Source organism: Bidens hawaiensis, unplaced genomic scaffold, assembly GCF_021521415.1.
Source record: "Bidens hawaiensis isolate Kalapana, Puna unplaced genomic scaffold, B.hawaiensis_p1.1 tig00023662_1, whole genome shotgun sequence".
Lineage (NCBI taxonomy): Eukaryota > Viridiplantae > Streptophyta > Magnoliopsida > Asterales > Asteraceae > Bidens > Bidens hawaiensis.
The window spans coordinates 229,430-256,640 of record NW_027493719.1 but is presented as its reverse complement, the minus strand read 5'-3'; the positions used below and the strand labels follow the sequence as shown (position 1 = coordinate 256,640).

General features: G+C 39.7%; 1 protein-coding gene across 1 annotated transcript; it reads left to right on the top strand.

The window, feature by feature from the left end:
• The first annotated feature begins 9,945 nt into the window (after positions 1-9,945).
• On the top strand, positions 9,946-22,344 carry LOC143567868 (clathrin heavy chain 1-like). The gene is made up of 30 exons (XM_077054161.1): positions 9,946-10,145; positions 10,901-11,105; positions 11,499-11,587; positions 11,688-11,766; positions 11,864-11,991; positions 12,190-12,288; positions 12,398-12,506; positions 13,130-13,209; positions 13,290-13,517; positions 13,601-13,666; positions 13,770-13,886; positions 14,001-14,198; positions 14,303-14,419; positions 14,519-14,578; positions 14,692-14,778; positions 14,905-14,988; positions 15,075-15,209; positions 15,329-15,391; positions 15,467-15,571; positions 15,684-15,796; positions 15,887-16,139; positions 16,224-16,360; positions 16,446-16,724; positions 17,404-18,406; positions 19,798-20,283; positions 20,370-20,540; positions 21,272-21,457; positions 21,543-21,665; positions 21,749-21,859; positions 21,950-22,344. The coding sequence occupies exons 1-30, from the start codon at positions 10,107-10,109 to the stop codon at positions 22,100-22,102; spliced, it is 5,103 nt and encodes a 1,700-aa protein (XP_076910276.1). The 5' UTR covers positions 9,946-10,106; the 3' UTR covers positions 22,103-22,344.
• Positions 22,345-27,211: the final 4,867 nt, after the last annotated feature.

Sequence of the window (27,211 nt, the reverse complement as noted above, 5' to 3'; positions counted from 1 at the left end):
AAGTTTCTAAAAAGAGTTCTCCACTCAATCCGTACGTCCCACCTTATGTGAGACGAACGGCTGGTAACACTGCCTCTACATCCAAACCAACATTTGACAAGAAAATGGAGGGTAGATGTTGCTTTAGATGTAACAAGTTAGGACATCTTGTTGCAGATTGTCCTTTGAAACCGAGATTTAGAGATGTGAAGCCAAATAAAAATGAGGATAAGCGTCATTTTGTTCCTGCTAAAAATGAAAACTTTAAAAAATGCCAAAATGTAACGAATTCAAGTTTTCATAAAAACCAACCTCATTTTTACAACCAAACCACAAGAAATAACACTTTCTATTCTCAAAGGTTTGGAAGGCATTACACTCAATCTGCAGGGAGATTCCCTAACAGGACGTACAGAAATTATCCTGATGCTAACTTGAGAAAGCCAGGATACGGGATGTATCGATCCAAGACCAATTGGTCTTGGGTCCCAAGATTCTAACTCATTGTTTTATTGTGCAGGAACAGTTGAACAGGGCTGCCAACAATCTGTGGATTGTAGATCGCGGCTGTTCCCGGCACATGACTGGCAACAAACACTTGTTGCAAGATTTAAAACCTGTTCAGGGAGCTAGAGTTAGTTTTGCTGGTGAAAGCGGAGGAAGAATAACTGGGAGAGGAACTGTGTCAAATGGGAGAATGACACTTGAAAATGTAAACTTTGTGGAGGAATTAAAGCACAATCTGCTGAGTGTGTCGCAGATCTGTGATAAAGAATACACTGTCCATTTCACTAAGAATGAAGCGATTGTATTGAAGCCTGGTTTTCATATACCAGAAGAATGGATAGTAATGAAAGCTCCACGTGAAACGAATACATACGTGATGGATATGAGGTCTACTGAAATGGCCACCAGAGAATCATGTTTAATGACAAAGGCAAGCGAATCAGAATCAGAGTTATGGCACAGGAGAATGGGACATATTCATCTTCGTAAGATGAACTTCATTGTCAAAAATGGGCTTGTGATGGGCGTTCCCTTAAAGAGTTTTAACTTTGAAGATAAATGCATAGCGTGCAAGAAGGGAAAACAACACAAGAAAAGCCATCTCACCAAGACGATCAACTCAATTGATGGTACTCTAGAACTACTTCATATGGATCTCTTCGGTCCGGTGAATGTACAAAGTTTAGGCGGTACTTCTTACTGCTTGGTGATAACTGATGATTACTCGCGATACTCGTGGGTATATTTTCTGAAAACGAAAGACGAGACGACTCAGATGGTAAAGAATCTCATTACAAAAGTCGAGAACGTCATGAGTAAATCAGTTAAATTCATCAGAAGCGACAATGGGACAGAGTTCAAGAACTTTGAGATGGAAATCTTTTGTCTTCAGAAGGGTATTGAGCATCAATATAGCGCTCCGTATACTCCACAACAGAACGGAGTAGCTGAAAGGAAGAACCGAACGTTGATTGAAGGAGCCAGAACTATGCTGGCCGACTCAAAGCTTCCTGTGATGTTCTGGGCTGAAGCAGTTGCTACAGCCTGCTATGTTCTGAATCGGGTGTTAACAGTTAAGAGACTTGGAAAAACTTGTTACGAGCTTATGCATGGAAGGAAGCCCAACTTGTGCGGTCTTGAACCTTTTGGGTCTCCTTGTTCGATTTTGAAGACTAACTCGAAATTTGGTGAAGTAGCCGATGAGGTAATCCTAGTCGGTTATGTTGTTGGGACTCCCAACAGACGGGTCTTCAATACGACAACTTGCAAGGTGGAGGTGGTTTGTAACACCGACATTACTAGTTATCAACCGCCAAAACCAAGCAATGGACCTGCTGAGCTTTTTGACTATGTTAAACTGTTTAAGTCGTTTAACGTACCTAATTTGGAAATTGCTGAAGAAGACGAAAGAGTTGTGACGAAGATGATATTTGATGAGGAAGAGGAGCTAGTGCAACATCAGATGATAGAAAAATCTCAACCTTCCACATCAAACCCTATCGATACCTCTGCGGCCTCAACTGAAGATGAGTTTATTAATCCTTTTCACTCTCGGCCTGAAACTACCATAGATGAGATCTCTTCAAACTTGGAAGACAATTTACATGTCGGTGCTGTTCCGACCACGAGAATTCACAAAGATCACCCTTTGGAGTATGTTATAGGTGATGTGTCCTCTAGTGTACAAACCAGAAGTAGTTTGAATGAGCACACCTGTGTTTATACAAGCATTAAAGATACAGGTATTATGAATGAATGTTTGTACTCTTGCTTCATAAGCCAAATTGAACCAAAGAATTATCAAATGGCTTTGAAGGACAGCTCGTGGGTCGAAGCTATGCAAGAAGAGTTGGCTCAGTTCGAGAAAATGGAAGTTTGGACTTTGGTCGAAAAACCAAAGAATGTGCATGCTATAGGCACGAAATGGGTGTTCAAGTGCAAGAGAGATGAAAAAGGGATTATTGTGAGAAATAAGGCGAGGCTGGTTGTTAAAGGTTTTAATCAGCAAGAGGGTATTGACTACAATGAGGTTTTCGCTCCTGTTGCCCGGTTAGAAGCGATTCGATTGTTTTTGGCGTTTGCTGCTTTCAAAAAGATGAAGGTGTTTCAGTTGGATGTAAAGAGTGCGTTTCTTAACGGGAAAGTTGACGAGGTTGTGTATGTTGAGCAACCACCGGGTTTTCCTGACCCAGACTTTCCTGATCATGTATACAGGTTGAGCAAGGCGTTATATGGTTTACATCAGGCACCTCGTGCCTGGTATTCAACGTTATCGGACTACTTGCTGGAAAATGGTTTTGAAAGGGGTTTGATCGACAGTACGCTGTTTGTGAAGAGAGAAGGATGTGACTTCTTACTGGTTCAAGTCTACGTGGATGACATCATTTTTGCTGCATCAAGAGTATCCATGTGTCAAGATTTTGAGGCTGTCATGAAGAAACGTTTCGAGATGAGTGCTATGGGTGAACTAACTTTCTTTCTAGGATTGCAGGTTGATCAGAAGAAAGATGGGATGTTCATTCATCAAACAAAGTATGTTCATGATGTGCTGAAAAGATTCAAGATGGAGGACAGTTCTCCATATGACACTCCAATCTGCGTCAATCACAAATTGGGAGCTGAATCAGATGGTGACGCAGATGTGGACCCTACTCTGTATCGGGCGATAATAGGTTCTTTAATGTATTTAACTGCTTCTAGGCCTGATATAATGTTTTCTGTTTGTCTTTGTGCTCGCTTTCAGGCAAACCCAAAGGAATCTCACATGAAAGGTGTGAAGAGGATTTTGCGGTATCTCAAGGGCAAGCCGAAACTAGGATTGTGGTACCCAAAGGGAGGAGACGTTGAACTGGTGGCATATACTGATTCTGATTATGGAGGTTGTAATCAGAGTCGGAAGTCAACAACAGGAGGCTGTCAGTTTCTTGGAGGAAGATTAGTTTCCTGGCAGTGCAAGAAACAGACATCAGTTGCAATTTCAACTTGCGAAGCTGAATACATGGCAGCATCCAACTGCTGCTCTCAGGTTTTATGGATTCAGCAACAATTGCGCGACTATGGTCTGAATTTCTTACTCACTCCTATTTTAATTGATAACACTGCCGCCATCTCAGTAATTAACAATCCCGTGAAGCACAGTAAAACTAAGCATATTGACATTCGTCATCACTTCATACGGGATTGTGCTGAGAAGAAACTGATCAAGATCGAAAAAGTTGATACACTTGAAAATTTTGCTGACTTGTTTACAAAAGCGTTTGATAAATCCAGATTTCAAAACCTAATTGAGCTAAATGGGATGATCAATCCCGAGTAACCATGTCTTTGTTTTTGATTTAAAAAAAAAAAAAAAAAAAAAAAAAAAAAAAAAAAAAAATGAGTCTTTATTGCTTAAAATTAGTCGGTTACCTCGGTTTGATGGACATCTCCTCGGATATGTTTTGGTCCTTGTTTTCGACTTAGGAAATGAGGATAGCCATTAACCGGAAGACTGAAAGTAACTGGGGCAGTGTTGACATGTTTTTCTTTCAGTTGCTGAAAATTAGTCGGTCATTCTTAGTAAGAAGGACACATACTTGCATGTGGTCGGTCCAGCTGATCCAATGGATCTTCAGGATAGCCGTTTACCTGATGACTTTGACATGATTGGGGCAATTGAATTCAAAACTTTATTTCGGGAAATGAAATTACTTTTCAAGTCTATTACTTCGTAAGAAGTTCTTTGCTGTGTTTAAAAGAAAATTGATCCAACCTTGGAAAATGATATATATACTGACTATGTGTGCCTAACTAGTGAAGTTATTAAGCTTAAAAGGCTTTAGAACAGTCATTGTATGTCATGGTAATTTTAATGGTGCGTAAAAGTAGATGTGATACTAACTTATATTTTACTCGAATTTACGTGGAAACTCCTTAAGAGTTTTGTATGTCTTCATACATATCTTTTCGAAGGATAGGCAGAAAAGCGACTACCCAGTCATACACGAGCCCGTGAGTGTTCTGATTCCCGTGAAGAAAGCATTTCAAGACACTGCAGTGATCCAGATTCGGGACTTGCAGTAGTTTAGTACTCCGATGAAAATTCTTATGTTTGATTCAAAAAAAAAAAAAAAAAAAAAAAAAAAAAAAAAAAAATACATGTATAATTTTTGTACTTATGAGAAATAGTGACAATAAACACGAGAACCAAAACGTCTCAAGATTTCTCAAGTTTGGAGTAAGAAGAAAACGGGAAGCAGACAACGAGTATCTACAAGTTAATCAGACACTATGGGTCGAAGTCAATTCGGGGTGACTTGGGTATAGCCAAATACGCTTTGAGAATAGATAGAAGGCATCATTACCTCTGAGTTGTTGCCAACTTAAATTTTTGAGCTTAACTGAACCTTAATCCGTATCACAGAAACAATGAAAACCATTTAAGTTATTACATGCTTATAACCTGTTTCTCTATGTCATAATACAGCCAAACACGGATCCAAGTGACAGTCACATAGTTAGTATGATTCCTGTTCGGATCTTTTCTAAAACGTAGTGGTCCCTGGCTAGACTGAAATTTGATCCCTTATTTCGTTAAAATTTTATAAGTATTTTCTGTTTTTGTAGTTATATTTTTATTGTTGGTTACTGGGTCTTGATCATTTTTGTTTAACTTTTTTTGGTAACTTATAAGGATATATTCAAGATTTTTCAAACTGAAAGGGCTGTTTTTGTAAATATCGGGCGAAGTTGTTGAATCGGCGAAGTTGTACTTAACTTCGCTTAGGCGAAGTTAAGAATAACTTCGCCTGAACCAACTCAGCCCTATAAAAGGGGTTTTAAACAGTAAATTTTTTATTATTAACTTTTTCCGGCGAACTTAACCTTAATTCCGGTTAACATCTCTTATATACACTTTCGATTTCGATCTTTTGTTCTTTGTTTCTACTATACTGAGTGGTATGTGTTGTCGATTTCATCCTTTCATTCTCTTTATAATTTTACCTCGGGTCGTCGAACACTCGAAGAATCCTCGAAACCAAGGTTTTCGACCTCACGTTACGTGTTCATGGACGACCTTTTCGTCCATACACCATTGAAATATGTTGTTCTTCATGTTTATATCGTCAAATCGGTCCGAAAACATCGGATTTCGACCTCTGAATCCGAACAGTCGCCGATTCTGTTTCAGGCGAAGTTATGGTTTTGGCGAAGTTAATCTCAACTTCGCCAGACGCTTAAGTTCGCCTAGGCCGAAGTTATCCACAACTTCGCCTGGCGAAGTTAACCACAACTTCGCCGTGGCGAAGTTATCATCAACTTCGCCTTGGCGAAGTTATCCACAACTTCGCCTTGGCGAACTTAACTGTAACTTCGCCTTGGCGAAGTTATCCTTATCTTCGCCTATATCCTTTTATTTTAACTGTTTTGTAGACGAATTTACTGATGAAGCGAAGTTGTTCCCAACTTCGCCTCAACTTTAATTTCGCCTGTGTATCTTACATCACAACTTCGCACTTGCTACACTGCGAACTTGTGAGTTACATAAAACGTCTCTAACTTGATTTGTTTTGTGCAGATATGGCTGCAGTTGGAGGAACTGGTGGTGATGATGGTGATGAGCAACGACAATTCTTTCCAGCTCATAACCAATACATTACTTTGGATCCTGACGCACGAGGCGTTGACGACTACAGGGAGATTATCACTTTTCTCCAGAGATCAAGGGTGTTTCACGCGATCACTAATACACTACCCATATCTCTGCCTAACATACAAGATTTCTGGCAGACGGTGTATTATGATTGCAGACCTGAGCCTCCGGTGATGCGAGCAACCGTCAATGGTCAAAACATACAGTTTTCTTCGGAAGACATTCGGTTGGCTCTGCAGTTCGGCAATGAGACACGAGACGACCCAACGGAGTTCGTAGCTCCTTTCCGTGACGGAGCATACTTGAGAATGGGTTATTCGGGTCCGCTGGGGGACTCGCAGAGGAGGAAAGGCTTTCTGCTGGACCAATGGCGTTTTCTGATGCACGTGTTAATTGTGTGCATGTCCGGCAGGAAAGCAGGAACAGACGGGATGGGTGCGACGATGCAATCTGCCATGACGGCCCTGACTTACAATCGTCGTTACTCTTTTAGTCAGATGATTTTCTATGAGATTGATCGTCAGAGACGGGCGACGGCGCGAGAACGATTTATCATGTATCCGCGATTTCTTCAAATGATTATTAATCATGTCGCTCCGTCTCTACCGCAACGGCGTCCTATTCGATATGTTGAGTGTGTTACAAAGCGTATTTTTGCTCAATGTAGGACGTCGAGCACTCGTAGCAACCCTGAACGCCGTCCAAGGCATACTCCACTTTTCGGGTATCTCATCAACCCGGAGTATGTTCCTGCAGGAGGGGACGAGTTCAGGGATCCCCAACCACATCAGGCGGCAGCACCTCATGCTGTATCAGCTGCGCCTGTTGTATCTTCTGCTGCTGTGCCAGCTACTATTGCACAGACTATGTCCACGGCTGAAAACGTTGATCTGGATGCTGCTTTCAGTGGACACGGTTTGTTTGATATGGATATCTCGGGTCCTCAAGTTATGGATGCTTCAACAGCAGCTACTTCGGTAGCTGAATCCGAGTTAGATGAAACGTTTGCTGAGGCCAGACGGCTAATGGTGACTCGTGAAAGGATTTCGGGTAAGAGGCCGAGAGTTGAGGAAGAGGAAGGAGATGAGGAAGAAGCGGTACAACTTGTGATGAGACGTTCGCGACGAGAACAACTAGGTATGGCTACTGGAGCGGGGGAGACTTCAAGGCATGTACGTTTTGCTCCGCCTGTCTTGTCAGGTATGTCACTGCTTCCTACTACTGCACAGGTTACGACTGTCGAAGCGTCAGCTCCAGCAGTGGTGTCTCTACCACCACAACCGTTTGATCCACCGGTGGTAGTCGCACGCTTCGTTGATTCGACTATCACAACAACTGCAGGGTTACCAAGTGTACCACCTGCGGTCACTTCTGCTACTGATGTTCCACCAACTCCATTGCCTACTTCAGATGCTGAACGGATTACATCACTAGAGCGTATTGTTGCCGAACAGACTAAGACTATTGAACGCCTAGTGGAATCCAATCGACTACAAGCTGCCCTCCTGGTAGAACATGGCCGAATAATTGATGCCTTCAAGGATTACTTGGCATCTCAGGGGGAGAAGACGTGTAGGGGCGATGAGTTGAGAACGAAAAGACGAGAAGATCATGACGATGATCCCAATGCACCTTCGGGTGCAGGTGGTGAGCTGCCAAGAACCTCTCAGGCTCTTGGGGCTTCCACAACTGAGGGGGAGTCTACAGATGTAGCTGGTGATGTTGTTGTTGGTATGGGTGATGATGCTGATGTTGAGGACGTTATCGATGCTTTAAAGGAGTTGGATGATGAGGAAGACGATGAGTTTATGGATGATGACGACGTGTTGCCCGTGGATGAGATAGAGAGGATTGGGGAAAAGATTAATGTGGAAAATGTGTTAGAAGAAGGTGAGATAATGGATGATGATGTTGAGCATGACATTCCCGAAGTGGAAAAGTCGGGTGTTGGTGATGAAACGGTGTTGGATGAGACGATGTGGGAAGAGCAGCCTAGATGGAAGGAAGAATATGCTCATTGGTTTGTCAAGACCAAGAAGCCTGCTGTTCCAACCATGTTCAGAAAGAGCTACAATATTAAAGGGTATGCAGAGGCGAAAAAGGGGATTATTTGTTGGATCTATGATGCACAGCTCAAGTTGTTTGTGGTGAAGCGTTATGATGGCGTTCAATATTTCAAGAAGATGTTGAGATCGTTCAACACATTGCCTGAATGCGAAGTAAAAGATTTGGCCAGGTTGGGCCTGATAAACCGAAACAACGACAATATGGCTAGAATGATTGAGAAGATAATGTGGAAAGAAGGAGTAAAAGAAAAGAAGTTTGAGTTGCTAAAGCCACAAAAGGGAAAATTAGTGAAGGATACAGAGAGAGGTATGAGAGCAGATGGTAAACCGTGGATGGTAATGAAGTACAAACCAGTCCGATGTATCAAGGAGGTACCCATGAAAGCTATGCCTCGAGATGTGCTGAAAGATTTGAAATGGTGGTTTGTGGATTGTGAGACTGCAGAGGCAGTAATGGAGGACGAGGATGAACAAGAACTGCTTCGGGTTTACGACCCGATGCATCTTGTTAACCTGTCGCAAGCTGATCTGGAAGTACTCAACAACAAGAAGATCTTCTACATTCCTGCTTGGAAGGATCAAGCTAGGAGATATCAAAGTGTAGTGACAGTATGTGTGAGAGAAGGGCCGCACGCTTAGAGATGCAGATTACAAGATTCGAGATTTGAAGATCAAGATATGAAGCTACTGCCAAGGGGGAGTCTGTTGGTGCATGTTTGTCAGTAGTTCATAGTCTTGTAATTGTAATCGAGTCTGTATTGTAATTGTGTATTTGATTATGTTTTAGATTGTGTAACTAGCAAAGTTGTCAACAAGTTTGCTCAGGCGAACTTGTTGAACAAGCGAAGTTGTCAACAAGTTCGCTCAGGCGAACTTGTTGAATATGCAAAGTTACAGACAACTTCGCCTGTGGCGAAGTTGTCGTGTATATATTCACTGTTTCAGCCGAAACGTAAAGATGTTGTTCGTTTAGGGTTTCAGTCAAGTGTTCGAGTTTAAGCAGACGTGTTTGCTAGTTCCAGAGTCTGTATTAGTGACTACGAGTCACGTGTTTGGTTATTAATATAACGTGTTTGATTCATTGCTCGTGTTCTTCTATATCTACACTCGTAACCTACCTACGCAGGGATTCCGCACCTGCGTTGTTAGAGAATATCCCGTGTACGATCCGTCCAGGAACCTACAATCGGTTATGGTTATGGTTATCCATTAACCGACTTATCGGTTATGGTTATGGGTTTGGCTCAAAACCGACCCATGCACACCCCTAGTTACCCGTGTAAATGGGGCGCCACATCAGCCATAACGTTGGCTAACTTTTATTTTTTCCTTTTATTAGAACGACAACTTTCTCCAAATTTGGAAAGCCCGTTGCCCCAATCTGGTCAGACTATGTTTTCTTAACCGGGCCCATGATGGCTTTAGAATTTGACGCATTCCATAGGGAAACCATACCGCCGGCTGCCACTTGACAGTCATTGAGCCGTCACAAGAGTATAACTCTCTAGCGTAACACAAGGTGAGACGAAAACCCAGATGAGCTCGAAATCTGAACTGACAACCTCGTAAGACCTAACTTAAAATGGTCATTGCTAATAACCACCCAAAATAACACAAATTATGATCGAACTTGAATCTCCGTTAGTTAACCAGCTTCACAACCCTCGGTCCTAAGAAGAAAATTCAAGGGTGTGGTTTTGAACTTTATGAAAAAGAGGAAGAGAAACTGGAATTTAGTTCTCTCTAAATAAAATTCTTCTTCTTGCTGTGAATTAAAGTCCTCGCCTCAACACACACACACACTCTCTCTCTCTAGATTTCTAATCTCCGAGAGATCGCCGGAGTTCTTCGCCGGCGATTTAACCGAATCAAGTCTCTCATATATCCGATCCGCAGTCGATTTGATATCATTTGCATCCACCATGGCGGCCGCCCCGATTACTATGAAAGAGGCACTCACGGTATAATAATATCACCGAGACCTTATTTCATGCGTATAGTCATATAGATTTATAGATCACACTTGTATTGTCAATTACCTAGCTCGATTTAAGCATTTTGTCGTTTTCGTCTCATTTTTGAGATATTTAGGGTTAGCTGAACCCTAGAAATGAAATTGGAGCTTATATGCTTTCGTACTCTGCAGATTTGTTAAATTAGAGGATATATGTTTACTAAATTAGGTCCCCACTTTGGTAATAGATATCGTAGCTTGGATTTATTAGATAGATTTGTTTTATATGTGAATGTCTCGAGAATTTATTTGATGCACATAGATGTATAGATCCACTTCTGGTATCAATAACCTAGCTCGATTTGCACATTTTGTTGTTTTTGCATCAATTTGAATCCTAGAAATGAAATTGGAGTCTATATGCTTTTGTATTGTGCAGATTTGTTAGATTTAGAGAATATATGTTGACTATAATTTTCCGGAAGACCAATTTTACTATGTAAAGTAGGTCTTCGCTTAAATACTAAACTTCGTACCTCAACTTCAGTTTATGTTAGGTGTTTTGAATTGAAGTGACCATGCTTGTTATATATATATATATATATATATATATATATACACTTTCGGATTGGTTGGATTTGTTAGATAATCAAATTTTTTATATGATATTTTCAGATCAGTGGGAAAAGTTGATTGATTTGGTCTTTAGTGTTAGTTATATGTTCATTGATTACTGTTGGTGTTGATTGTGTTATGTTGCAGTTGCCTAGCGTAGGGATCAATCAACAGTTTATCACATTCACCAATGTCACAATGGAGTCAGATAAGTTCATATGTGTGCGTGAAACATCGCCTCAGAACAGTGTGGTGATTATTGATATGAGCATGCCTATGCAGCCACTGAGGAGGCCGATTACCGCTGACTCAGCTATCATGCATCCAAATTCTAAGATACTCGCTTTGAAAGGTATTGTATTTTGGTATTTCCTCTAGAAAATGGCACAATTGACTTTTCATATACAGTGATATATATGACTGTTAGTCAAGCATAAAGTTAGCCACCCACAATGACAAACAAAGGGAATGTATAAAGTGTAAACTAACTTTTGGGTATGAATATAAACCAAGTATACATGATCAATTTAAACGAGCACTAAGATCTTTGCAAACAACCTTTTGATACTTCTATTCACAATTCACTATGTCAAGTTAAAGATTCACTATAAGTCCACAGCATAAATGTAGCAAAGAAGCTTAAAACTCATACGTAGATATAAATAAGACAACTTACAGATGTTTAATATTGAGATTTCAGTATTATATATTTTGCTGTAACTAATAAATGATCATAATTTTCAAGCTCAACTGCCGGGAACTACTCAAGACCACTTACAAATATTTAATATCGAGATGAAAGCCAAACTGAAGTCTCATCAGATGCCTGAGCAGGTAACAGCAATAAATTTAAAAATCATTGGTTACAGCTCTCTTGTAATGATTTTTTGTATTTTTTTAATGTATTGTGATCTTTTCATACGTCTGTCTTCAGATTGTCTTTTGGAAGTGGATTACCCCTAAGTTGTTGGGCATGGTAACTCAAACCTCGGCATATCATTGGTCAATTGAGGGTACATTTCCTTTATTTTCTATGGAATGACATTCATTATCTCCTTTTGATATGTAAGCTAAAGGTTGTATATTTGTTTACTTGGTGCTTTGTTACAGGTGATTCTGAACCTGTAAAGATGTTTGATAGGACAGCCAATTTAGCAAATAATCAGATCATTAACTACAGATGTGATCCATCTGAGAAATGGTTGGTGTTGATCGGAATTGCTCCTGGCTCTCCAGAGGTTTGTTTTTATTCTTTGTTTGCTTCCCACTTTTATAAAAACAAATCCTCTATGCTGTACTTTTTAGCAAATACTTGTAGTATACACGTCTATTTCTTAGGTTTGAAATTAGACAAGACTGTAATTTAGCAAAATTCATTATGGTGTTGACCCTAATTTTCAGCTTTACTGACCTCCCTACCATTTTGATGTTAACAGAAACCTCAGCTAGTAAAAGGGAACATGCAGCTTTTTTCTGTTGATCAGCAGCGCAGTCAGGCTCTTGAAGCACATGCAGCAGCATTTGCATCATTCAAGGTGAAAGCATTTTCCCTTTTGTTTACGAAAGTGTTTTTAGAAATCATATTTATTTCCATTTAAATTCAGATGCATCAGCAATGATCACATTTTTGTATGCCTTTCACAGGTTCCTGGAAATGAGCATGAATCAATTCTTATATCTTTTGCAACCAAAAGCTCAAATGCTGGACAGGTTACATCAAAGCTTCATGTCATTGAGCTTGGCGCCCAACCAGGTTTGTGACTGTCATTTGTCTGATATACTTATTAGCTGGTGTTTTATATATTAATCTTGCAAAAAGAAAATGAAGGTTGCAGAAAAAATATGTCTATAAACTTATTTTTCTTGTTAACCATTGAACTAGATGCATTAATCAGGCTGGAGTCCTTTGTTTATTGAAAAGGGTTCATACATGGTTCAAAAATACTTTTAGGTGGCGTTTAGAATTCTGTGGGTATGGATTTGAAAGTAGGCTGGAATGGGTATGAGGATTATTTTTTAAACCTACTCTATGTCATAAATTTGTGATATCATTCTTAGTGATGTGATCACAATCATCACATACCATCAAACCAAACACGTTCTATCACACTCATTTTAGGCACCCACTTATGCTGTAGACGAACACTAAGCATGTGACCTGTGTGACGTGTCACAACTCTCTTTATGAAAACTTTTGTGCTTAATGTCTGGTTTAGATTAACATGTTTTTGAAAAGATGACCAATCAGGATTTTCAGTTATTCAAAACCTCTTTGTTTACCTATCAGTCTGTGTACTGCAGTCTATATAGCAGTTTGTTTCCCATTTTTGGTTTCTTTTGTTCGGGAACTAATGCCTTAATTTTTTACGTATTCAGGCAAAGCTTCATTTACTAAGAAACAGGCAGATCTGTTTTTCCCTCCTGACTTTGCAGATGATTTTCCAGTTTCAATGCAGGTACTAAGTGTATTTTTCATTTGAAACAGGAAGCGACACTGTGAACTAACATATTATATTCTTAATTTATAATTTTGCAGATATCTCACAAATACGGTTTGATATATGTAATTACCAAACTGGGGCTTCTGTTTGTGTATGACCTAGAAACCGCCACTGCTGTTTATAGGAATAGGATAAGCCCAGATCCAATCTTCCTTACCTCTGAAGCCTCATCAGTTGGGGGCTTCTATGCTATAAATAGACGTGGCCAGGTGTTACTTGCAACTGTGAACGAGTCAACAATTGTGCCTTTTGTCAGTGGACAAGTAAGCATATCACTATATTCAATCCATGATGAATGCACTTTTTTCTTCATTTTGGAATGTGAACTAATATGTATATACTGCAGTTGAACAACCTGGAACTTGCTGTCAATCTTGCTAAAAGAGGAAACCTTCCTGGTGCTGAGAATTTGGTAAATCTATTTTTTTATCTCTTTTCTGTTTTACAAACTATCTTCAAAAGTATGATGATGTACTTGGTTTCAAAAGATATACTGATTTATTTCTACTTCTCAGGTTGTTCAACGATTTCAAGAATTGTTTGCTCAAACCAAATACAAAGAAGCTGCTGAACTTGCTGCAGAATCTCCTCAAGGAATTCTCCGTACACCAGACACAGTGGCAAAGTTCCAGGTGTCTACTCTAAACATTTACAACATCATTGAATGTTACCTTTGAAGGGTTTATTCTCTTATTAGAATGTTCTTTCCATTTATGACCCTTAACTCTTTATATGTCTCATTGCAGAGTGTACCTGTGCAAGCTGGACAAACACCCCCACTGTTGCAGTACTTTGGAACCCTTTTAACTAAAGGGAAGTTGAACGCTTTTGAATCATTGGAGCTATCTCGGCTTGTTGTCAATCAGAACAAGAAGAATCTTTTGGAAAATTGGTTGGCTGAGGACAAGCTGGAATGCAGTGAGGAGCTTGGAGATCTTGTGAAGGTATTCAAATATTAAAGTTTCATAGTTATTGAATCAATATTTTGTTCACGTTTAGTCATTTTATCTAATATATTTCTTGTGGTCTATTCTTTTCATAACTGTAGACTGTGGACAATGATCTTGCATTAAAAATTTACATCAAAGCAAGAGCAACACCGAAAGTTGTGGCAGCTTTTGCAGAGCGTAGGGAGTTTGACAAAATCCTAATTTACTCCAAACAGGTAAGTGCAACTTTTGTATTAGTAACTGTAGGTGTTTCAGTAGAATTTTACTTCTATGCGCCATAAGCTATCTTGTAATTGCTTACAATTTGGGTGCAGGTTGGGTACACACCTGATTATTTGTTCCTTCTGCAAACGATTCTTCGATCAGATCCTCAGGTACTAGAGCGTTTTTTGTAGAAAAAAACAGTATTACATGTAATTTCACTTTCTGTATAATGTCTTTCCAAATGTTATAAAATTGCAACCGGGATTTGTGTTACTTTTTGCAGGGTGCTGTTAATTTTGCTTTGATGATGTCCCAAATGGAGGGAGGTTGTCCAGTTGATTATAACACAATAACAGATCTTTTTCTCCAGGTAATTTTACCATAACTACACTGAATTTGCTTATTATGTTTCTTCGACTTCTGAGCACGTGCAGTTATACTGATCATTTAATTTAAACCGATTTAAAATTCCATTTTTTTCATTCCATCTTTTCAGAGGAACTTAATACGTGAGGCAACAGCTTTCCTCTTGGATGTTCTTAAGCCCAATCTTCCTGAACATGCTCACCTGCAAACCAAGGTATGTGTTACTGATGCTAATATATTCACACACACTTGTATATATGTAACTGAGTAATAGTTTTAATAAATCGTACTCTGTAACAGGTTCTTGAAATCAATCTTGTGACATTCCCTAATGTTGCTGATGCCATATTAGCAAATGGGATGTTTAGTCACTATGACCGTCCTCGCATTGCTCAACTTTGTGAGAAAGCAGGTCTTTTTGTTCGAGCCCTTCAGGTTGGCTAATTATAATAATAGTTTTTTTAAGACGTAAAGTTTTAAATTAATAGGATCCAAAACGATAGAAACCAGAGGTGAAGAGACTTGTCTTGATTAAAAATCTGTATTTTTTGCAGCATTACAGTGAATTACCTGATATTAAGCGTGTCATAGTAAACACTCATGCAATTGAGCCACAGGTTTGTTTATGCTGGACCTGTTTGCTTTACAATTTACATTGTAAAGACTAGCACCTAACTGTTTTTTGTTTTCAGTCACTTGTAGAATTTTTCGGGACTTTATCAAAAGAGTGGGCTCTGGAGTGCATGAAAGATCTTTTGCTCGTCAATCTAAGGGGAAACCTTCAGATAATTGTGCAGGTAAATGACAGCTTTCGTTTCCATGTAAACGGTCAATCTTTGAAGTCAAAACCAAGGAAAGTATAGCTGTGTAAGCTGTTAAATCTCTGTGCTTCTATTCTTTGAATATTAGGTTGCCAAAGAATACTGCGAGCAGCTGGGTGTGGAAGCATGTATCAAACTCTTCGAGCAGTTTAAGTCATATGAAGGGTTATACTTCTTTTTGGGGTCGTATTTGAGTTCAAGGTAAGCAAGTTAGAACTATACTTATTTATGCAAGACTCTTTTATTAATTGTGAAGGTGTATCTACTATTAACTAATGTTCAATATCACAGTGAGGATCCTGAAATCCACTTTAAGTACATTGAGGCAGCTGCAAAGACCGGACAAATCAAGGAAGTCGAGCGGGTAACAAGAGAATCAAACTTTTATGATGCTGAGAAGACCAAAAACTTCCTAATGGAAGCCAAGCTTCCTGATGCAAGACCATTGATTAATGTGTGTGACCGTTTTGGTTTTGTCCCTGATCTCACTCACTATCTCTATACCAACAACATGCTCCGTTATATTGAAGGTTATGTTCAGAAGGTACACAATTCGCATACTTTATACCTATCCGTAAGTGTTAGCAAAAGCTTATGTATTTGATATAACTAACGGGATATTTGATAGGTCAACCCCGGGAACGCACCATTAGTTGTAGGGCAGCTTCTAGATGATGAGTGTCCTGAGGATTTCATCAAAGGCTTGATTCTATCTGTTCGTTCTCTGCTTCCAGTTGAGCCTCTTGTAGATGAGTGTGAGAAGAGGTATGTTTTCAGAAAGCTTAATGTTTAATCTTCTGTTTATTATGTTTAGAAGGCATTCTTATGTTATTTGGTCATTGTTTTCCAGGAATCGTCTGCGGTTACTTACTCAGTTTTTGGAACATCTTGTGAGTGAAGGAAGCCAAGATGTTCATGTTCACAATGCTTTGGGTAAAATTATCATAGATAGCAATAACAATCCCGAGCATTTCCTTACCACCAATCCTTATTATGATTCACGTGTTGTGGGTAAATACTGCGAGAAGCGGGATCCAACACTTGCTGTTGTTGCCTACCGTAGAGGTCAATGTGATGAAGAACTTGTCAGTGTCACAAACAAGAATTCTCTCTTTAAGTTGCAAGCCAGGTACAAAACTTCTTGGGTTTAGAGATGATTATTTCAACTCATCAGATATAAAAGGGCCAATTTTGGTTGCACTTTATCTCATAAGGGTCAAATCCAAAAGTTTAACTAGAAGTAGACCATGTCAAAAGTTGCCTAAAGTTTAGTTAAATCAAATATTTATGTTAATCTAGTAATGTTGTTTTTGTAATCTTAACAAATTAACTATTTTTTAGAAGCTTCAAGGGCACATTTTGGAAAAACCTTATGGACTTTATATTTTGCGAGATTAGGTCTTAGAACTTTGTTTTTTTATGATTTAGTAGTCCCGTAACTTCTAGAGGTAAGTTTTTTTTTAATTCTTTTTTGCATGGTTAAATCCTGTAACTTGTTAACATTTAAGAAAATGATTGTATTGCATGATTAATCTTTTTAACATGTTAAAAAGAAGATTTTTGTTTAGTTTTGTAAGTAAAGGAATTTAGTCACAGATGAATAAAGTTAGGGACTTAAATCACACACAATTTGGAAGTCCATAGAATAAAAGCGGGCATAAATGGGTTTTTGGGCCAACCCATTTTAACACATACTAAAATTTACATGTTTTGGTCCACTATCTTGCCACCTCTACTAGTTTCTATTACAAATGAATTTGTTAGCTTTTTTTTTATGACTATTTAACTAATAATGTTTTTGAATTTAGATATGTTGTTGAGAGAATGGATTCTGATCTCTGGGATAAGGTTCTCAACCCCGAGAATGAATACAGAAGGCAACTTATTGATCAAGTTGTTTCGACCGCATTGCCCGAGACCAAAAGCCCCGAGCAGGTTTCTGCTGCTGTTAAGGCTTTCATGACTGCTGATCTTCCCCACGAGCTAATCGAACTTCTCGAGAAAATTGTTCTTCAAAACTCTGCTTTCAGTGGCAACTCAAACCTCCAAAACCTGCTTATCTTAACTGCCATCAAAGCTGACCCATCACGAGTCATGGACTACATCAACAGATTAGACAACTTTGATGGGCCCGCAGTTGGTGAGGTGGCTGTAGAAGCACAACTGTATGAAGAAGCATTTGCAATATTCAAAAAGTTCAACTTAAATGTGCAAGCAGTTAACGTGCTGTTAGATAACATCCAAAGTATTCCACGTGCTGAAGAGTTTGCCTTCCGTGTTGAAGAAGATGCTGTATGGAGCCAGGTGGCGAAAGCTCAGTTAAGAGAAGGGTTAGTTAGTGAGGCAATAGAGTCATTCATCCGGGCCGATGACACAACTCAATTTTTGGATGTTATCAAGGCTTCTGAAGACACTGAATGCTACCATGATTTAGTGAAATATTTACTAATGGTTAGACAAAAGATCAAAGAGCCTAGGGTGGATAGTGAACTCATATATGCATATGCCAAAATTGATAGATTGAGTGACATTGAGGAGTTCATTCTCATGCCTAATGTTGCTAACCTTCATAATGTTGGTGACCGCTTGTTTGATGAAGCTTTGTATGAAGCTGCTAAGATAATATATGCTTTTATCTCCAACTGGGCTAAGCTTGCTGTCACACTTGTGAGGCTGCAACAGTTTCAAGGTGCTGTTGATGCTGCTCGTAAAGCTAATAGTGCAAAGACATGGAAAGAAGTTTGCTTTGCTTGTGTTGATGCTGAAGAGTTCCGTTTGGCTCAGATTTGTGGTCTGAATATTATCGTGCAGGTGAAATCTCTATCCTAAACTTGAGGTAGCAAAATGGACGAGTTGGGTAATACCTTAAATTGGTTTCGGGTCAAAATGGGTTGGGTGGGTTGACCCAAGCTCCTTTTATCTAAGTTTTTTTTAGGTTTTAAGTATAGTATTTGTTAAGGGTGCGCGTGGGTTTTGGGCTTAACTTGAACTACAAACTGAAATTTCGTATCTTTAGTTTTTGAAAACTATTTGGTTTTGTTTTCTTTATTGGTTTTGCCATTTGGGCTTGAAATGTTTAGGCCAAAAAGAGAAGTTGGCCCAAAATAATGAGAACTTGGGCCTAAGTCTTTTTGTTAAACTAATTGATTTTCATAAATTTGAGCTAAAGTATTTGATTATACCATTTATTAACCTTTTATATAGCCCTGCTTGTGGTGCGCACATATGATGTATATATGTGTGAACCCTCGGGTGGGCAAAAGTGAAATGACACTAATTTTGACGTTATTTTACTAATCTCGTGAAAATAACGTTAAAAGTGACGGACGGTTAATCAGGCATCATGTAGTGGCGTTGATAGCCGAAAGACAAGGTTACATGCACCGATCAGCCGGTGTCCCGATGATTGAGTGCTATGTGCCTTATGTCCAAGGCTTGATGCAAAACTACTATCGAGCCGGGGGTCTCACCGAAAGCAGCCTCTCTATCCTTATAGGGTAGAGGTAAGGCTGTCTACATCTTACCCTCCTCAGACCCTACCATAGCTTTGCTATTGGTGGGATATACTGAGTACGATGATGATGATATGATGATTTATTAACCTTTTATAAACTACATAAATCTCAAAATAGAAAATGAAAATTCATAAATTCAGTTTTTGTTTTTTTCGGTTTTAATTACATGTAAAACCTAAACCGTGGATTCGTTTGGGTTCAATTATTTCAATTCACTTTTTTCGGTTTTATGCACTACTATTTTATTTGTTATACATGATCGTAAAAAGTAGTCTATTATGAATTTATGGTGATAAACTAGCTTTTTGAAACAACTGATTTTAGAAGGTAATTATTTAATCCACTGGTTCTATCTTAAATAAGAACAGTTTTTGGTACAGTAGAGCCGGGCCAGGTTGACTCTACACTTCTGACCAATAAAATTTATGTAAATAACTGACTCGTCAAGTATGGTTACAAAATTTATGTTCTTGTAATTATATTTTTTTTAGTTAAGTGATTTGAGAAGTTAGATTTACACTATTAGCTAATTTTATTACACTTGACCTGTTAGAGATGAAAACATAACCCAATAAGTTCTACAGTTTTACCAAGTTTAGAGGCAGTTTCTTAGAATGTTTTTTGTGTAGTATATAATATTATATTTTTATTTTAAAGTAAATGCAAGTTAATTTCTGGAACATGTAGGTGGATGATCTGGAAGAAGTGAGCGACTACTACCAAAACAGAGGATGCTTCAATGAGCTAATATCTCTAATGGAGAGCGGTCTAGGTTTGGAACGTGCTCACATGGGCATCTTCACAGAGTTAGGTGTCCTTTACGCCAGATACCGTCACGAGAAGCTTATGGAACATATTAAACTCTTCTCAACTCGTCTCAATATCCCAAAACTAATCCGCGCTTGTGATGAACAACACCATTGGAAAGAACTCACTTATTTGTACATCCAATATGATGAGTTTGATAATGCTGCAACTACTGTCATGAATCACTCTCCAGAAGCTTGGGATCATATGCAGTTCAAGGATATTATTGTCAAAGTAGCAAACGTTGAGCTTTATTACAAGACTGTCCACTTTTACCTCGAAGAACATCCTGATCTTATAAATGATGTTCTCAACGTGCTTGTTCTACGTGTTGACCATACACGTGTTGTTGACATTATGCGCAAGGTTTGTCATTTGCGGAACGTTACTTGTATCTATTTTGTGAACTTGTATGATGGTTTTTAACTTTATAACTTGTGGCTTATATGCAGGCGGGGCAACTTCCTCTTGTGAAACCATACATGGTTGCAGTTCAGAGTAATAATGTGTCGGCTGTCAACGAGGCGTTAAATGAAATTTATGTTGAAGAGGAAGACTATGATAGGTTGCGTGAATCTATTGATTTACATGATAACTTTGACCAGATCGGCCTTGCACAAAAGGTTGGTCGTACTTCCTGTTCATTTTTTGTTTGTTTTTCCACAAGTATGTTCATAAACCGTTAAAAACTGACCGAACCGTCCAACTGAAGCAATTTGGTAGGTTTAGCGTTCCAGCCGATGGTTTGGCTTTTGGAACCGGCTGTATAAAAGAATTGGTAACCAAACCAAAAATCGAAGTTCGATTTTTGAGTTTTTGAAAACTGTTTGGTTTCGTTTTGGTTTTAGCTTTACCATTTGGGCTTGAAATTTTTGGGCAAAAAATGGCCCAAAATAATGAATTTGGGTCTGAATCTTTCTGTTAATTATTAATTAGTTGATCACTATAAATTTAGATAAATTATTTGGGTAACGCAATTTATTAATAAATTACTTAAAATTCAAAACTAGAAAAGGAAATTTATAAATTTGGTTTGGTCCCGGTTTTTTCAGTTTACTTTCATGCAAAACCAAAAGCAAATCGAAAGTTCAGTTTTTATGAAATATGAAATCAAACTGTCCGTTATGTTTAGGTTCAGTTATTTTGGGTTTTTTTTGTTAGTTTTTTTTAATTTCATGCACTTTTCTGCACATTTTTGGATATGTATTATATTCATGAACCATATTTTGTCATTTTAAAACTTTCATTAAAATCTAATGATTTAAAGAAAACAAAAGATTGGGTCAAACACCAAAACTGAACTGCCAACAAATGATTTGTCAGTCTGTGAAATGTTTATATATTGTTTTGGCAGATTGAGAAGCACGAGCTACTTGAGATGAGGCGTGTTGCAGCATACATCTACAAGAAAGCCGGAAGATGGAAGCAATCGATTGCATTGTCCAAAAAGGACAAGGTATACAAAGATGCAATGGAAACCGCTTCACAATCTGGGGACCGTGAGCTTGCTGAAGAGTTGCTAGTTTATTTCATCGAGCAGGTACAGCTATTATTTACATAGTAGTTATCTTTTTTCTTTAGCAAAATTCTATAAGATATTAATAATGTTTTTGTCTTACTTTCAGGGAAAGAAAGAATGCTTTGCCTCTTGCCTCTTTGTTTGCTATGATTTAATTCGTCTAGATGTCGCCCTTGAATTGGCCTGGTTGAATAACATGATCGACTTTGCATTCCCATATATTCTTCAGGTAAATCTAAGCCTGACAAAACGGGTTGAGTCGGGTCAAAACAGACTGTATGATATATATTTTACTTTTTTGTTTTCTTGCAGTTTATCCGCGAATACACTGGCAAGGTTGATGAGCTAATCAAGGACAAGATTGAAGCGGCTAAGGAAAGTAAAGCCAAGGAGAATGAAGAGCAGGATGTTATCAAGCAACAGGTTTATGCATTTTAAATATATATGTTATGTTTTTAGTTTCTTTGTATAATAAATGGAAGTTATTAATGACTTTCCGTTTGTTGGTTGCAGAATATGTATGCTCAATTACTGCCACTAGCTCTACCTGCACCGCCAGGTATGGGTGGAGGATATGGTCAACCGGGACCACCACCTCCAATGGGTGGAATGGGTATGCCGCCAATGCCACCACCATATGGCATGCCTCCGATGGGCTCTTACTGATGTTGAGGAGGAGAAAGTTACACGGGTTGCATGCATTTCGTACGGACAATTTGAGGTTAATAATAGAATAATAATGAGAATTGGTTTGTGTTTTTGTAGGGTGTGGATAAGGTTTTATTGTTATATACTTTTGGTAGCCATAGCTGAGGCATTTTATTTTGCTGCTGGTAGTGCAGCGAGACGGGTATGATTATGTATTGTGTACTGAAACGGTGGGGGTGTATATGATATTTTTCCATGCTTTCTTCACTTGGGTTTGTTTCTTTTATTTGATTTAGGTTTGGTATAGTTTGTTTGGCTTATTCAGTTTAAACCTAAAGGTTGAATAAGTGAACAACCCCAACAAATATACACGCGTCTTTTCTCACTTAAATATTTTGGGCATGTTTGATATTGAATTTAAAACTGCTTATTGACTTATTGGTTTTTTCATAAATTCATTTTGAAAATCTTGATTTGTGGCTTTTTGAAAACAAATTTTTAACTTTTTCAAAAAGCTAAAATAGAGTTTTATGTTTATCAAAAATTTTTTCTATTGACTTTTTGATAATCCAATAAGTCAATGAGTTGCTTGCAAATTTAATCCCAAACACGTTCTTATAAGGAAGCAAATTATACGTTTGGCCCAAATATGCTACTTTTGCCGATTACGACACTTGTATTAGGCTTGACCAACATTTAACTTCTGGTTTTGACTTGTTGTAACCTTTTTGGCTTAATTCTGATATACTTTAATACAGTGACTTCTAATTATGAATAACTTTTGTTATAGATATGCGGCATCGACCCTTCGATGGGTGATAAGCAAATTTAGACCAAATTTTTTAGATTAGCTTTATCCTGTTGGCTTTTACCAACAGCTAGAGGTGCACAAATCGGGTATTCTAGGAACCAGAACCGGGTATGGTAAGCAAAAGTCAAAACCGAGCCGGGTAGGAACCGGTTCTGGGTATAGTCGGGTATTTGACAGGGTTTTGACCGGTTCCATCAGGTTTTTTTCGGGTTTCGGGTAGGGTAGGGTAGGGTCGACCGGATATTGGCGGAACCGGTTCCACCGGGTCCAGGTCGGTTCTGGTTCGGGTACAGCTCTCGGGGGAAACCAAAGCCTGGTCCGTACTCGCAGGTAGGGTCGGGTCTGGTTCCAGGTAGGACCCGCCGGGTGGGATCCGAAACCGGTTCTTTTGTGCACCTCTACCAACAGCCTGTTGATTTTTTACCAACATTAAATTCTTGTTTCATTAACTTCAACAATTTGTTAACCCCATTTGCTATTTATTGATATGATTTTTGCAATACTTATATTAACTCATTAGTTTTAAAAACAGAATTACTGAAAACTTAATGCTCAAAAATACTTTAGTCATCCTTTACGTTTTTTGTTTCACTTATCATCTTTTATGACAAAGTCGGTTAGTTTTTCAAGTTAATTAACATGTGCAATACATTTAAGGTTAATTTAGTCTTTTTACATACCTCAATATAGCTGTAGGCTCCTGGACGGATCGTACACGGGACGTCGCTAACAACGCAGGTGCGGAATCCCTGCGTGGGTAGATACGAGTGTAGAGTATGTAGAGATCGAACACGAAAGCAATAAACCAACCACGTTATATTGATAACAAACACGTGACCCGAGGTTACAGTTACAGACTATGACACGAACACGTTCACTGAACAACTGAAAACAAAACCCTAAAACGACCAACTACGTAAACTGTTCGCTGAACAGTATATGAACACGACAACTTCGCCACAGGCGAAGTTGTCAATAACTTCGCTGATTCAACAAGTTCGCCATAGCGAACTTGTTGACAACTTCGCGTTTTACATAAATAATCATAATCAAAACATAATTACATTACAGACTCGATTACAAATGCTAGACTATGAACTACTGACACATGTACCAACAGACTCCCCCTTGGCAGTAGCTTCATATCTTGATCTTCAACTCTTGAGTCTTGTAATCTTGCATCTCTAAGCATGCGCCCCTTCTCTAACACATACCGACACCACCCGTTGATATTTCCTAGCTTGATCCTTCCAAGCAGGAATGTAGAAGATCTTCTTCTCGTTGAGCGCCTTCAGATCAGCCTTCGATAGATTAACAAGATGCATCGGATCGTAAACCCGAAGTACTTCTTGTTCATCCTCATCTTCCATGACCGCCTCAGCTGTCTCACAATCCACGTACCACCATTTTAGATCTTTGAGCACGTCCTTGGGCATGAACTTCATCGGTACTTCTTTAAGGCACCGGATCGGTTTGTATTTCATGACCATCCAAGGTTTTCCATCAACTCTCAGACCTCTATCCTTGTCTTCGACAAGTTTTCCCTTTTGTGGTTTCAGTAGCTCAAACTTTTTATCTTTAACACACTCTTTCCACACGATCTTCGCAATAATTCTAGCCATGTTGTCTTCGCTTCTGTTTATCAATCCCAATCTGGCTAAATCTTTTACTTCACATTCTGGCAGTGTGTTTAGAGATCTCAACTTTCTCTGGAAGTACTGAATGCCATCGTACCTCTTGATCACAAAGAGCCGCAGCTGCTCGTCGTATAACCAGCAGATAATACCTTTCTTGGCTTCCGTGTATCCCTTAATATTGTAACTTTTTCTGAACATCTTAGGGACCGCCGGCTTCTTCGTCTTTACGAACCAGTGGGCACAACCTTCCTTCCATTTCGGTTGTTCCTCCCATTCAGCATCTTCCTCAGCATTCTCATCACCCAAACCTGTTCCGTCAACCTCCGGAATCTCATGTTCCACGGAGTTATCAACAATCTCACTTTCTTCTAATACGTTTTCAACCGTAATCTGTTCTCCAATCCTCTCAATCTCATCCACTGGCAGCACATCATCTTCCATCATAAACTCATCATCCTCCTCATCCAACTCTTTCAATGCATCTATCACGTCTTCAACATCAGCATCATCATCAACTGCTACAACATCGTCACCAGCTGCATTTGTAGACTCCCCCTCAGTTGTGGAAGCCCCAAGAGCCTGAGAGGTTCTTGGCAGCTCACCACCTGCACCTTCTGGTGCATTGGGATCATCGTCATGATCTTCTCTTCGTTTCGTCCTCAACTCATCACCCCTACACGTCTTCTCCCCCTGAGATGCCAAGAAGGCATCTATTATTTTACCGTGTTCTACCAGGAGGGCTGCTTGTAGTCGATTGGATTCCACTAGGCTCTGAATGGTCTTTGTCTGATCAGCAACAATCCGCTCTAGTGAAGTAATCCTCTCGGAATCTGAAGTAGGCATTGGAGTTGGCGGGACATCAGCAGAAGTGACCGCAGGTGGTACACTTGGTAACCCTGCAGTAGAAGTGATGGTCGACTCCACAAATCGTGCAACTACCACCGGTGGATTAAGCGGTTGTGGTGGTAGAGACACAACTGTTGGTGCCGACGTCTCGACCGCTGTAACCTGTGCTGTAGTAGGAACAAGAGACATACCAGACAAGGCAGGTGGAGCAAAACGTACCAGCCTTGAAGATTCTCCAGCTCCCGAACCCATACCTCTCTGTTCTCTTCTTGAACGTCTAAGCACAATCTGCACTGCCTCCTCTTCATCAACTTCATCCTCATCCTCGTTTACCGTTCTCGGTCTCTTTCCCGTAGTCCGTTCCCGAGACACCATAAGTCTTCTCGCCTCAGCAAACGTCTCGTCTAGATCAGAGTCAGCTACCGAAGTAACTGCTCTAGTAACATCTACGAACTGAGGACCCGAGACATCCATATCAAACACACCATGTACGCCAAAGGCAGCATTAAGGTCAACGTCTTCAGCAGTAGACACAGCGTGAGATACAGTAGCTGGCACAGCAGCAGAGGCAACATTAGAAACCACAGGCGCAGCTGATACAGCATGAGGTGCTGCCGCCTGATGTGGTTGGGGGTCTCTGAACTCGTCCCCTCCTGCAGGAACATACTCCGGATTGATGAGATATCAGAATAAGGGAGTATGCCTGGGACGCAGCTCAGGCTTGCTTCGAGTGCTCGAGGTGCGGCACTGAGCAAAGATACGTTTCGTCACGCATTCGACGTATCTTATTGGGCGTCTCTGTGGTATCGACGGAGCGACATGATTTAAAATCATCTGTAAGAAACGAGGATACATAGTGAATCGCTCGCGCGCCACAGCCCTTCGTTGACGATCAATCTCGTAAAATATAAGCTGACTGAATGAATATCTGCGGTTGTAAGTCAGCGCTATCATGGCCGACTGCATCGTCGCGCCCATCCCGTCTGTTCCTGCCTTCCTGCCGGACATGCATACTATTAAAACATGCATCAGGAAGCGCCACTGATCTAGCAGAAACCCTTTCCTCCTCTGCGAGTCCCCCAGCGGACCCGAATAACCCATCCTCAAATAAGCTCCATCCCGGAAAGGAGCTACGAACTCCGTTGGGTCATCTCTAGTTTCTTCACCGAACTGCAGAGCCAACCGTATGTCTTCCGAGGAAAACTGTATGTTGTGACCATTTACGGTTGCTCGCATCACCGGAGGCTCAGGCCTGCAATCGTAGTACACTGTCTGCCAAAAGTCTTCAATGTTAGGCAGAGAAATAGGCAGTGTATTTGTCAGCGCGTGAAAGACTCTTGATCGCAGGAGAAACGTGATAATCTCCCTGTAGTCTTCGACGCCTCGTGCTTCTGGATCTAACGTGATGTACTGGTTATGGGCTGGAAAGAATTGTCGTTGCTCATCACCATCATCACCACCAGCACCTCCAATAGCAGCCATATCTGCACCAAACAAAACAAGTTAGACAGTGTGTAAGCAGCTCACAAGTTCGCTAAGTACCACGAGCGAAGTTGTGATTAAATCTATACAGGCGAACTTATAGGTGAGGCGAAGTTAGGAACAACTTCGCTTCAACTATAATTTCGTCTAAAAATTGTTAAGTAAAATGGTATAGGCGAAGTTGATGTTAACTTCGCTGAATCACAACATCGCCAAAGGCGAACTTGAGTTCAAGGCGAAGTTACGGATAACTTCGCCACAGGCGAACTTAAGCTTCAAGGCGAAGTTACGGATAACTTCGCCACAGGCGAACTTAAGCTTCAAGGCGAAGTTACGGATAACTTCGCCACA

Coding starts and splice junctions, on each gene's coding strand:
- LOC143567868 (XM_077054161.1), top strand. CDS start 10,107: ATGGCGGCCGCCCCGATTACTATGAAAGAGGCACTCACG. Junction 14,579..14,691: donor TTCTTCGATCAGATCCTCAG/GTACTAGAGCGT, acceptor TACTTTTTGCAG/GGTGCTGTTAATTTTGCTTT. Junction 21,458..21,542: donor TAGTTTATTTCATCGAGCAG/GTACAGCTATTA, acceptor TCTTACTTTCAG/GGAAAGAAAGAATGCTTTGC.